Below are 13735 nucleotides of genomic sequence, written 5' to 3' on the forward strand. Positions count from 1 at the left end.
GCGGGACCTCAGGCTGACGGGCAGGCGCGCTCCGGCCCCTCCATCCCACGGGACCAGCGCACCCCCTGCCCGCCAGAAGCTGGCGCTCCATCGCCGCTCGGCAGGTGCGGGCGGCACCGTCCTCTTACCGGACACAGCAGCACCCCGCCTCCTCCTGCGAGCTCAACACGCACAGACTCTGTGTGGCTGCTGACTCTGCGGCGGATGGTGTGGTGGTTGTCACAGGTACGTTCAAGCACAAAAAACATGAGCGTGTTCCCTGTCCCCTCGCTCTGATTTCCACCGGAGACACGTGGAAATCTGCCAATGGTAAGCTCCTGAGTGAGCACGTTGGCACGCCAGCCTAATATAAATATTCCTCGCGCCAAAACCGGTGTGGCTCAGTGGATAGAGCGTCGGCCTGTGGACTGAGGGGTCCCAGGTTCGATTCCGGTCAAGGGCATGTACCTTGGTTGCGGGCACATCCCCAGTAGGAGGTGTGCAAGAGGCAGCTGATGGATGTTTCTCTCTCATCGATGTTTCTGACTATCTATCCCTCTCCCTTCCTCTCTGTAAAAAATCAGTAAAATATATTAAAAAAATAATAATAAATAAATAAATATTCCTCGTGTAATTCTATAGACTTAAAGGCTGGGGTGTCAGTAAGTGTCACCGGGAATCGCCTGGCACTACAGCACTTACACAACACAGAAAAATAACCCGCGGGAGGCGAATCTTCCCCCGACGCACAGAAACGACACTGCCGTTCACCAGGCCCGACAGGCCCGAGGCCGCCTCACCTGCTGGGTCCCGGGCTCAGCACGGTCTTGGGCGGCCGGTTGGAAGGACGAGAGTCAGCGGGCAGCGGGCAGCGTGCAGAGCTGACGTCTACAGGCCAAGCCACACACCGCCCCGGCTCAGGCCCGCTTCCTACGGGAAGGGGTACACACGAGGGCCCTCCCTTCAGAGCGTGTTGCGGTCCCCACCCTCTGGGGGTACACGGGCACCGGAGCCCCCAGCTGGGCCGCCATGGCCCCGGGACACCTGGCACACAAGCCGCCTTCCCCCGTCCCCTCACCATCAGGAGGGCGCGACCGTCTTTCCCCGATGCCACATGCTGACCGTGTCTCCCTGATGAACGCTGCCAGTTTCCCGAGGTCAGAGAGAGAGACGCCAGGCGGGGCTGTGAGGGGCTCGGCGCGGGGTCTCTCCTCCCCGGCGGACACCCACCTTCTCCTGCTAGACTCAGATGATCCCAAATGTAATTGAAACCCGAAGCTCACTGAAACAGTCATTTCCCTGAAAGAGAGAAAAACCCTAGGGCCTAGGCCCGTGGTCGGCAAACTGCGGCTCGCGAGCCACAGGAGGCTCTTTGGCCCCTGGAGTGTGGCTCTTCCACAAAATACCACGGCCTGGGCGAGTCTATGTTGAAGAAGTGGCGTTAGAAGAAGTTTAAAAAATGTGGCTCTCCAAAGAAATGTCAATCGTCGTACTGTTGATATTGGGCTCTGTGGACTCATGAGTTTGCCGACCACTGGGCTAGGTCCGCGAAACGACGTTTTACGCAGACACACCACCTTTCCTGTAGGTGTGGCTCACAAGCCGCTGCTTCTTGGGTTAGGAAGTGGGAGCTGATCTCTGTTCGAGTCGTGAATGAGTTCTTCCTGGATGTCACTGGAGTTGTTTGGGTGAGTTACCGTCGAGAAGGGAGACAGACCATGGTGAACATTTCTAAACGATAAAATTCCATGCTTGATCTTCACATTGTTTACTTGGAATATCTTACAATGTACTTGTCAACTGCACCTCAATAAACCTGGGGGCAAAGGACAGAAAACTCCAGGATCGTTAAAAAAATGCCAGGTTTGAAAAGCCGCCCGGAAACCCAGCCGCCTCATGGGTGCAGTGAAGCCCTCGGCGGGCCGAGGTGAGGGTCAGTTTGACACGGACGTCCGGGACCCGGCAACGCTCTCCAGCCCGTGGCCGCTCCCTCCGCGCGGGGACCAGAGCGGCTTCCTGCTCCCGGGGCAGAGCCGAGCACATTCGGCAGAGACTGCGCGATACTCATACCAGGGGTCCCCAAACTTTTTAAACAGGGGCCAGTTCACTGTCCCTCAGACCGTGGGAGGGCCGGACTATAGTTTAAAAAAAAAAAAACAACTATGAACAAATTCCTATGCGCACTGCGGGCCCGGGACGCGTCGGCTGCTAAGCAGGACAGGCAGCGGCCCCCGGCGGGCCGGATCCATGTCCTCGGCGGGCCGCATGTGGCCCGCGGGCCGCAGTTTGAGGACGCCTGCGCCAAGACTAGCTGCTCTCTGGCCTTTTTCAGAAAAAAATGCAGACTCCTGCTCTAGGAAGAATAGGGAATTCTCTGGCTGAGAAAGAGGCCCGTCTCTTTAGAAAATAGAGTAACTCCTTAGTGACTGCGAAAGCCAAGTCACATGGCAGGACTGGCGAGTGTGGGCGCAGCAGCCACGCTTCCCGGCGGTCAGAGACTTCAGGAAACTCACCCCTGATCATCACCGTCGCTATCCGCTGTGTCCTCCCGTGCTGCAGGTTCTCCTGGCCCACGTCCCCTCTACCGGCCGCAGCAAGCCCCCCTGCCTCCCCCATAACTCCTGGGCGTGTCCGTTTCACAGACAAGTTGAAGGCCCAGCCAGCGAAGGCTGCGTCCCGGGGGGTCCCCAGCTCTAACGGAAGCTCCTCGGGAGCAGCTCTGCCAGTCACACGCCTGGATGTCACGCCTGGACTTCACACTTCCCTCTGGCACACATCGGCGCCCTGCGCTTAAACATGTACGTGTGTTAAAGGGTTTCTGCTTAAAGACAGGCAGCCGCCCGCCTTCCTGCCCCACTCTCCCTGCGACTCCACTGAAAACGGAGACGCAGAACGACTGCCACACACAGAAGACGCAACCCCACACCATGGTGCCCGACGGAGCGGTGCCCACGGAGCGGTGCCCACGGAGCGGTGCCCGACGGAGCGGTGCCCACGGAGCGGTGCCCGATGGAGCGGTGCCCGACGGAGCGGTGCCGATGGAGCGGTGCCGATGGAGCGGTGCCCACGGAGCGGTGCCCGACGGAGCGGTGCCCACGGAGCGGTGCCCGACGGAGCGGTGCCCACGGAGCGGTGCCCGACGGAGCGGTGCCCGATGGAGCGGTGCCCACGGAGCGGTGCCCGATGGAGCGGTGCCCACGGAGCGGTGCCCACGGAGCGGTGCCCGACGGAGCGGTGCCCACGGAGCGGTGCCCGACGGAGCGGTGCCCACGGAGCGGTGCCCATGGAGCGGTGCCCGACGGAGCGGTGCCCACGGAGCGGTGCCCGACGGAGCGGTGCCCGATGGAGCGGTGCCCATGGAGCGGTGCCCACGGAGCGGTGCCCGATGGAGCGGTGCCCACGGAGCGGTGCCCACGGCAGTGGCCCTGGGTCTGTGTCTGGGCGGGACTCCGAGAGCACAGTGAGGAGCCGCTGTGAGAAAGTCCAGGGCTCAGTGACCTGCTCGCTGGAGTCCCTTCAAGTCCATCTTGCGGAGGGCTCACCCCACCCCCACGATCTACCCAGCTGAGTGGATCGGTCTACGGGGCGGGGGGCAGGGATGGGTGAGAGAGGTGGGAGGGACTAGGAGGGACGGACTTGCGGCTGGAACACACAGCGCAGGGAACGCAGTCGCTATCGCAGTGGCTGTGCAGCGACAGGTGGCTGAGGGCTCCCCGCGCCCCGAAGCTAATATAAAAACGCAGGTGAGCTGACTTGTAAAAGGGAAGAGAGAAACTAGCTGCTCTTCGCTCCTCCTCCTCCTCCCTCCCAGACTCAGCTCGCCCTGCACTTCAATCCCTGCCCTTCCAGCGGCCGCGCCCGACTCTGCTCCTGCAGAACCAGAACTGCAGCCAACACCCGCCCTCACGCTCTTCAGGGCCATGTTCGTTGTTGCACTGAAATCACCAGGCTGACGTCGGCCCCATACTGACCCCAAACGTGTTCTTCTTAGACAAGCAGTCCTTCACTGCAGTGTAACCCAGAGTAAACCCACAGGTGGGAACATGCGTCAACGCCCCACGGACTTTGACAAAGGGGTGCACCCACTAACCATCACCCGGACCAAGTCCTCTCACACCCCTTTCCAGAGGACGACGCCCAGCCGCGAGGCAGCAGCCGCTCTGATTCCTCCCCTGACAGGCTGGCCCTGTCCCTTCTAGAACTTCATCCAAGCGGCATCACCCCGCGTGCGTGCTTGTGTGTCTGACTTACCGGACCGGCTGTGCCCGAGACTCACCCGTAACATTCCCCGGGTCTCCGCGGCTCCTCACTCCGGTGACGGAGACATAAACCACCATCGCCGCCTGATGCGCGGGGACTGGGATCGATAAAGCTGATAGGGACATGCGTGAGTCTTTCTGTGCGCATCTGAGTGGGGGATGGGGAAGGGATCTGTTTACCATTAGAAACTGACAGACAGGCTGTCAAAGGGATTCCAGAAGAGCTGTGATTCTTCACACAACCACACGCCTGTCCCGGTTCCACGCCCTCGCCCGGGAATTCATTCTGCCTCGCTCTTCCTGGCCGGCCCGCACAATGCCTGCGAGTTGATTCCACCATCCCTGTGGGTGCCATTTATTGAGCTCGCCTGCCATGAAGTTTTTCCGCCCCAACTTGTGTCCTAAACAACCAAAATCCCTTTTTTACTTTCCTGCTCTAATCTCTCAGCATTTCCTAAGGCCTTTCCACTCGGCTTTTTCTCCGACATCCCAGGAAAGCAAGCTTATACTGTGCGCAAGGTCACAGGCTGCACCCCTCAGGCCTAGCTCACAGACAACGCCAGCACACAGCAGGTGCAGGCTCAAGACCTGAATGAATCGACGGTTATTTTACATGAATGCCTTAATGGCAAAAACCACGTTTCATCAATTTCTATCACACACCCGGAATTTCTCACACTCAAATAACCGAACACTTATCTGATGTTTGCTGATAATAATTTATGGAAATATATGGAAATTATAATTAAATTAGAGTTGGTGGATATGCAAAATAACCAGTTAATTTAAATTTTATCACATTCTAATAAGCTGAGTTTCTCGTTTGACTGAAAAGCTAGCTTTTTGTGAAGATGAATGTGGAGGCATATAAAAGCTCTTCCCCAAATGTCTGCTTGAAATCACAGCTGAGTTCATATAGTGTCTTCATGACACACACAGTACGCGAATGTATTCACCGGGTTTCTTAAATATTATTAATCAAGATGAATTAAGCATTTGGTTGTTCCAGCTGATTCTGCATTTGATAGAAAATTTAATTTTTTTGAAAAGGCTGTTGAATTCCAACGCAATTACTTCCTAGATATTCGTATTAACATTCTTAATTTTAAATTGCCAGGCATTGTATTCAATGCCAACAATAAAGCTAATGTGAAATTGGGTGAAAGCTTCTAGATTTTAAAATAAAATATTTCTCTCAACATCCTCTCACAGGGTATTTAAACTCTCGGAGGGGGCTTATTTTAAAGGACGAGGGAAACTGAAATTGTCTGGATTGTTGCTCCGTTATCCGGAGCCTCCACGCCCCAGCTCCGGGAATGGCTCAGGGACCTGGGTGCTCCGGCCCGCACCTCTGACCCAGCTTCCTGTTTCTCCCCATCACTCGCTGCCATGGGACCGCTCATTCCTTCCTCACCGTCTGTCTTCTCCCCCCGCCCCCCAGGGCACAGCCCCGTGCTGACCCCGCACTCCCAGTGGCCGGCAGCACAGCTCCACAGCGGAATGAGATGTGTCTGCCTGCTCACCCACCACCTCCCCCCAGGCGCCTAGAACCTGGGGACAGAGCCCCGTGCACCAGGGAGAGGTCCAGGCTGTCTGCCTGCTCACCCACCACCTCCCCCCAGGCACTAGAACCTGGGGACAGAGCCCCCTGCACCAGGGAGAGGTCCCCGGTCTTTCGCAGCCACGGCTCCAGGCTGGCTGCCTTTCCTCCCGGGCTCCGCACTCCCACCCAGCACCCTGCGCTGCCTGGAGGGTCTCCTCTGGCCGTGACCTCGCGTCTTCGGGCCTCGCTTTCTGCGAGTAGAGACACTACCACACGGCGCCCGGCCACCTCCCACCTTTGTACCAGTTTTCTTCTTGAAGGAAAAAGTATTTTTACTGATTTCAGAGAGGAGAGAGGAGGGAGAGACATCAGTGATGGGCCATGAAACGCTCACGTGTTCCCCACAGTGACCGGCGCACTCCCCATCTACCAACCCCACTGCGAAGGCCACGCTCCCGTGCTTCAGCCGCTGGAAAGGCCAGCCAGGGGCGTCCCGTTCCGTTCCCACGCTGTGCACCCCAGAAGGCGGCTCCGGGGGGCCGCGCCAGCCCCGTGCACCCGCCAGCGCTGCGGCCCGCGGCTCCCCACGGGGAGAGGCCTGGCCGGGCGAGGGGTCTGCGTGGACACGTGGTCAGGGCAGACTCAGCGACAGCCTGCTGCGGGCCTGCCTTTGTCCTCGGGGCCACCCAAGTCCAGGGGAGCCGCCCTCCAGCCCAGGCCAGTGACATAAACGCCGGGCCCAGCGTTAGAAGTAAAAGGCACGTCTGTCAGAAAAATACGAGGGAAAGGCTTTTGTGGGCTGTGTGCTATTTCTATTCCAGCACCTTATTTTTATTTATTTTTTATTGATGTCAGAGAGGAAGGGACAGGGAGGGAGAGGGAGAAACATCCGTGATGAAAACCATTGATCGGCTGCCTCCTGCACACCCGCCCTGGGGACCAAGCAGGTGCCCTGACCGGGAATGAAACCCCGACCTCCTGCTTCCGAGGTGGACGCTCCACCGCTGAGCCAGGGCGGCCGGGCCACCCTGGCACCTTTGAGCCATGAAAAGGCAGCGTCCAGAACTCAGGCCCCATCCCCTTCAGCTCTGCGGGTGCCCAGGCACCCCCACCCCCACCCCCACCCCACACGTGGTCCCCGGCGCCACTCGGAGGGCGACGCCGTTACCCGTGTGCTCACCTGGGAGGACAGGTTGTTCTCGAAGTTGTCAACTGTGAGCCCCGGGAAGCAACCCAAGCGCCCAAGGACGCGCGGGGAAGAGCGCTGGGTCCGTGCGCACCCGGACTACCCGCCGCCACGAGGGAGACCAAGGCGCGCCCTGGGCGACCGCGGGTGGACCAGGGGATGCTAGGCGGGGTGGCGGGTCCGGGAAGGCCGAGACCACGCGACTCCAGGGACACCTGGACTCTACAGAGGCCCCGGCCCGTGTGGCTCAGTGGACGGAGCGCGGGCCTGCGGACTGGGGAGGGGGGGGGTGGCCGATCAGTGATGCTCCCGCTCCCTCCCCCTCCCTCTCCGCCGTCAATAAAAAGTGAACGTGAAGATACACGAACAAGCAGAGAGACACAGGCTCCTAGATGCAGGGGGGAGCCCCCGAACAGCCTCGGGGTGTAAAGAACGGCACCGTGTACGTGCCAGGCCGGGACCTGAGATATTGGGGGACACTTTGCAAAATCTGTGACTGTCCGACCGGTAGGCTGTACACCGGACATGAGGGCAGACTCACCGTGTGAACTGGGCCCGGAAAGGAAGTGAAACGTGTGTGTCCCCCCCCCCCCCCCCACACACACACACACACGCTCACCTGTGAGGTCCCGTGCCCGCAGGACCGAGCGGCCGAGGGCGCGGGGCTCTGAAGGCGTTGAGCTCGCTCGTTTTTGGGGTGAAAATGTCCTCTGTGTCGGAGGTGACCGCACAGCGCCCGCACCCACCTTCCCAGCTCTGGGGCCCCCGCGGGCGGCGCATGCGCACAGCACCGCCGCCGGAACCGCTGCGCTCCCCAACCGCCCATCCCAACCGCGAGCGGCGCACGTGTGTCCACATGGTCGGCGCACGTGTGTCCACGTGGTCAGCGCACATGTGTCCACGTGGTCGGCGCTCGTGCGGGATGTGCAGATGCCTGAGGGCGGCCAACCAGCGTGGCGTTAGGAGCGCTCCTCCCCCCGCCTGCACCCACCCCCACCCCCACCCCCACCCCCAAGTTGTCCGAGAACAACTATTTCCAAAGCAGAGGCCTCCTGAGCCTGAGTAACCCAGGAAGCCTTCCTGTGCCCCCCCATCACCCAGGTCCTGCCCACAACGCAGCCGTCTCGGCTGAAGGTGGGGGGTTAGGCCCGGTACTCATGAACCACCAAGTGCGTTAGGGGCAGCTGCACCTTGAGGGTCAAAGTGCACGAACACGGATCAGACCGGGGCCCAGGCCCAAAGCTCAGCTCCACTCAAGAACCCCTTTCCTCTTGCCCGGCCGGGTGGCTCAGTGGTGGAGCGAGGGCCTATGAAGCAGGAGGTCGCGGTTCCATTCCCGGTTAAGGGCATGTGCCCTGGTTGTGGGCTCCATCCCTGATTTGGAGGCAGCCGATCAAGGATTCTCTCTCATCGTTGATGTTTCTACCTCTCTCCCCCGCTTCCTTCCTCTCTGAAATAAAATATATGTGTGTGTGTGTGTGTATATATATATTTTTAAAGGAACCACTTTTCTCCAGAGTACAAATGGGAGGCCAAGCAGTCACTTACGGTGCCCACTCCACATCCACACTAAGCTCTACGATCAAACTTGGAGGTTTAGTAGCTCTTTGGTCCATTGAAAGTGGATAGAAAAGTTCAGCCCGGTTTGGTTCAGTGGATAGACTGTCGGCCTGTGGACTGAAGGGTCCTGGGTTCAATTCTGGCCAAGGGCACATACGCAGGTTGCAGGCTCAATCCCCAGTGTGGGGCATGCCGGAGACAGCCGATCCATGATTCTCTCTCATCATGGATGTTTCTCTCTCTCTCTCCCTCTCCCTTCTTCTCTAAAATCAATAAAAATATTTTTTAAAAAGTTCAATGGCAAAAACAAAAATGGAAACAAATCTCAGATCATTTAAATTTGACAATCACCCCCCTTTTTTAAATTTTGGTAATAAAATTATTAGCTTTACTCACTTAAATGACACCTATCTATAACTCCCAAGATACTGTTAAAAACACTACCTAAAATAACACATAAAAACCCAAACAGATCAAAACCCTGGAAGTGTGCTGACCTATCCATGCACTTACTAGGTAGAACTCTTTTTTTTTTTAAATATATATTTCATTGATATTTTACAGAGAGGAGGGAGAGGGATAGAGAGTTAGAAACATCGATCAGCTGCCTCCTGCACACCTCCCACTGGGGATGTGCCCGCAACCAAGGTACGTGCCCTTGACCGTAATCGAACCTGGGACCCTTCAGTCCGCAGGCCGACGCTCTATCCACTGAGCCAAACCGGTTTCGGCTAGGTAGAACTCTTCACACGCCTGTTGTACAGTCTCAGCTTTCCCTTATTATTACCGCAGCGTATTGATCTCAAGTCCATGGGTGCCCAAAGACGCCAGTGAACAGGCCGGGACATGGCATTTCGAAGTCTATAACCCAAATCTTGACTTTAATGCGGTCATTTCCCCGTTTTACTTCTATAGCGAATAGAACTGGAGTAACCAGTTGAATATCAAACTGGGTGAATAATAAAAATTCAGTCAAACAACATTAAGGCTAATGTGATCACACTTATTCTTCATGTTTTCTGTTATACTGGCCAGCTTCTGCAACTGTTGTCATTGTAAGTCTTTAACACACACCGTTGGTCACAACGAATTTTACAGACGGACTAGAGCTTTACCAGTAAGACTCAGATCACAGGCCTCTGACAAAGTGGCACTTCCTTTCCGGCCACCCATGTCCTGCCATCGCTGCGCCTGCCGCTGGCACCAGTGAAAGGGAATTAATTGTTACAGAGTAAGAAACACAAGTCCCCACCCCCTCCCCGCCCTCCAAAAAAGAACAATGTCGTCGCTTCACGTTTGTTACGAGTCACAAAAAATTTTATTTAGGAAAAATATTTCCTTCAATGTTTATTAGATAATGAATCTTATTTAAATAATTTACTTTTACTTTTTCTGTGCAGACCAATCCAAAAGTATGCCTCTTCCCTTTCATAAGCAAACTCTAACTCTGCATGGCAGATAAGAAATTAACACTCTACTTCCTTCTACCTTAAAAATTACCAAGTTTTCCTCGTCATGAATTCGTTATTTCTGCATGGATAGTTGTCATGCTGCTGTTATAAAAAAAAAAAAAAAAAGAAGAAGAAGAAGAAGCCAGTGAAAGATAGGGACGCATGGGAAACAAATCAGAAACTATAATACTAGTTTATCACGAAATATATTAAACATTGTTTAAATATTAAACAGCAAAATACTCCTATATTAAATAAATAAAACTTGAATTTGTCGTGGAAAACCAGAGGCCAATACCACCAACAATGGGGATGGTCTAGTCTAGTGCAAAGGGTAATCCGAAACAAAAAAAAGGAAGGAAGAAAAAAAAGCAAACACAACATTTCATACTGGCATTGTTTGCAGTAACAAATTAAACCAGTGATTCTCAACCCTTTCTGAAGAACATTTACGGAACATGGATAACCAGGTCTCATCCCAGACTAATTAAATCAGAACCAGAATCCAGGCAGTGTTGTTTCTAAGAAGGTCCCCAAACGAGTCCCCCCTCGGGTCAGGGCTGAGCGCTCCCGGGGAACCCTACATGCTTCTCGCTATTACAAGTGCCCCCCCCCCCCCGAATAATGAGACGGAGCCCGCTTTTACCGGTGGGACAAGACAAGGGGGTCTCCTGCTAACAGTAACTTATGGGGAAGTCATGTTTATTCATGGGTTCTTTCATGTTCATTAAAATATTTTCCTGTGCCTCTTCTTTCCCTGCAATTCTGTATTTTTAAACTCTAAGACGAAGTACAGTCGAAGCACTTTTTTGGACACATCAGTTCCACTGAAAACGCACCACTGATTCGTGTATATGGATGCTTCCGGAATGCCTACTACGTGCAAGGCACTGCGCAGGTGCTGCTGGACGGCCTGGAGCCGTGAGGGAATGAGTGACATGGGCTAGGAGGTGGGGGCGGGATTTCTGTTTTGTGTTGTGTTTTTTCTTTAGAATTAATGGCTACAAACTAACGATATGGACCGAAACAAGGGACTGAACCGCAGCAAAAAGAACAAGACAAAGGAAACAATTACATACCGCGGGTCTGATTTTAAAATACATGGCAGAGCACATTGGTACTTTTCCTAACGTTCCGTACGGTACTGCCAGAAGCCTTCCAATACATGTAAGGCAGATGCAAGATAGAAAAATAAGTCCTGTTTAGAGGAGGTGTTCCCAATGTTAACCACGCTCTGTATCAAGTACTTATACTTCACACGGAAGTATAAATACTAAAAATCTTTATAGAAAGGTAGTTCGTGTCCACTTATAGTAGTCTCGATAGGTAAGCTTAAAATATTACAGAGTCCAGACCTTGACTATTTCACCATGGAGGAAGTTGATGCAATACATAATTTAGTCTGGAAACAGACATCTATGCCGAGATAGCCTAATGTGAACAAACTTAAGTTTTCTTTTATTTCCAAGAAGGGAGGATGCAGAGAAGAAAAAGGAAGGGGGAGGAGAATCTGTTCAAACTTCATCAACACCCTAAAGTCCAGTCATTTTCAATGCGGACGCTTTTCTCCTGAAAAGCCTAGTGAATTCCATATGGATAAGTACTTTTCCCATTCCCTGTTGGTATGGATTTTCATGGTTACTTGAAGAATAAGTAAGTGCTTTCTCATTTTTATGACAGCGTTCAATTTCAAAATGAGGCTAGGTAATGGCATCTGAACATGAGGAGGAGTTAAATGTTCACACACAAAATATGTCAACCTAAGAGAGATGCCTGGGGGGGAAATGGGAGGTGGGGTGAGGGGATGATATAAATGATCAGCAACGATTCTAACGGTAAAAACTCTCTAGAGGAATAAAGGGTCCAAGTTACTTTAAGTAGCAAAAAAGGTGAAGTTAAGACTCAAGGGAAATGCTCATTCATTGAACCACGGATGCAACACTCTGTCTGAAGTAGAGAAGTAGTAAAATATTTTACTAAGTTAAAATAGAGGTTTTATATTTCATACGATATTGAATACGCACATAAAAATACCAGTGTTTTTATCTTGTTTCTGTTTAGACACTTCTTAAGCAAATGTGTTCTTTGGTGCCGGGAGAACTTATCGGCATTTAGGGACAGTGGAAGAGAAGGACTCCAGGGCCAACGTGCCTAGAAACAGAAGACTCAGAACCCCACTCCCGCTGAGTGAGAACCAGAGGCGGGCGAGGGGAGCAGGTAAGGAAGCGGAAGTGACACTGCCGTAGGCTAAAGCACTTCCTCCCCCAAGTCACACTCTGGCTCCACCTAGAAAGTCCTGTGGCCTATTGGGCTCTCAACCGGTTTGGGGATGTTTCTACGGGAAGGTATCCCAGATGGATATACATCCTCCTAAATTTTAACATCAGCAACGTCAGGGAGAAGAACGTACATTCATTCAACGTGTTCACTGTAAGTAAGAAGTCTCGAAATGGCTAAGTAGTTCAACCAAAGCTGAAGAAGTGTTCTTGATTTTTCATTATTCCTTTTTAAATAAAGACTAAGTATAGATATGGTCTACATACAGGTTGACATTCTGACTCATTCAAAATAGTCACATCCCTTTGCTTGGTTTTGCAATTCCAGAAACTCGTATTTAATACCATTCATAACACAGTACTTTCCGTGAGAGGATTATAGAGCAATGAAAAATCAGAAGCAAGATGGCTCCTAGGGCCTCCTCACCTCTAAATACACACACATGAGCAACCTGCCTTTTCTACAGAAACACATTTAAGTAATGCTAGTGTAACCAATGGAGAAAAACTTCTATCAAAATATACAATTTCCATTACAGACTAGAAGGCTAATATTAAAAAAATAGTTGTAGGCCAAAAAGTTTGCTTCTATGAATGACAGGCATCGTATGATCCCTTTGAAGACAAAAGCATCGGGTGAGATCGTGTGCTCGCCCGTGGCCTTCTTCGTTTGTGAGTGTTCGATGAATTCAGAGACACTCAGTCTTTAGATGAAGGTATATCCATGCTGCTTCACCCAGATTTCCAGCCGGGGAGACCACGCCATTCAGAACCTCAAGTGGGATTTATGCTTTACCATGTACCTGAAAAATAGTATGACAACACGTTATAACGACTGTAAGAATTTCAGAACCTTTAGAATGTTACATGTAAAGATACTTAAAATCAACAGTGAGAGAGGTTGTCTGTCTTCTGGAAGCTTGTCGCTGTGACCTTGGGGAAGAGGGGGGCTTCTGGAGGAAGCGAGAAGCAACGTTCCTCTTGCCGAAATCTGTAAGAACTCCGGGCTGGAATTCTAAATGTTTCTCTTTAGTGTATTATAAATTATAACCATCGGGTTCCTTCAATCACCTGACTTTGAGGAAACCCGTAATAATCAGCGGGGGACTTAAGACCAAGAAAGTTAGATTTTAAGGGTGCCTCAAAGAAAATAACAGCTTCAGGGGTATTAACCGTGACTGTATGCTGTTCTTAAAGTTCCCGGCTATAAAACTCCTATTGCTGTAAAGGACCTTAAATCCTCTATACTAGGAATTAAATACATTCAGCAACTAAATTCCTTTCACAGGCTGCCCACAACTCGAACACCGCTAGACACCCCTTTGTGCTGCCAGAAAACACAGGTCTCTCCTAGCCTGAGCTCCCTAGATGGACAGACACCAGGGTCAGAGGTCACCCAGCCCCCCAGCCAGACCACGGGGTCGAGACCGATCGGTCTTCCTGCTCAGAGGCTGGTGCGCTTTCTACCGCGTGAGAAGCCC

At 52.9% G+C, this 13735-nt stretch overlaps 1 protein-coding gene across 1 annotated transcript in view; it reads right to left on the reverse strand.

Annotated features, from left to right (window-relative positions):
• Nucleotides 1–9818: 9818 nt before the first annotated feature.
• Nucleotides 9819–13735, reverse strand: part of CDC73 (cell division cycle 73) — a 63716-nt gene continuing 59799 nt past the window's right edge. Inside the window, exon 17 of the mRNA XM_080651172.1 lies at nt 9819–13057. Coding sequence (XP_080507298.1) covers nt 13021–13057 — 37 coding nt within the window. The 3' untranslated portion in view covers nt 9819–13020. The remainder of the gene's footprint in view (nt 13058–13735) is intronic.

This window comes from Plecotus auritus (assembly GCF_963455305.1).
Source record: "Plecotus auritus genome assembly, chromosome: 14".
Classification (NCBI taxonomy): domain Eukaryota; kingdom Metazoa; phylum Chordata; class Mammalia; order Chiroptera; family Vespertilionidae; genus Plecotus; species Plecotus auritus.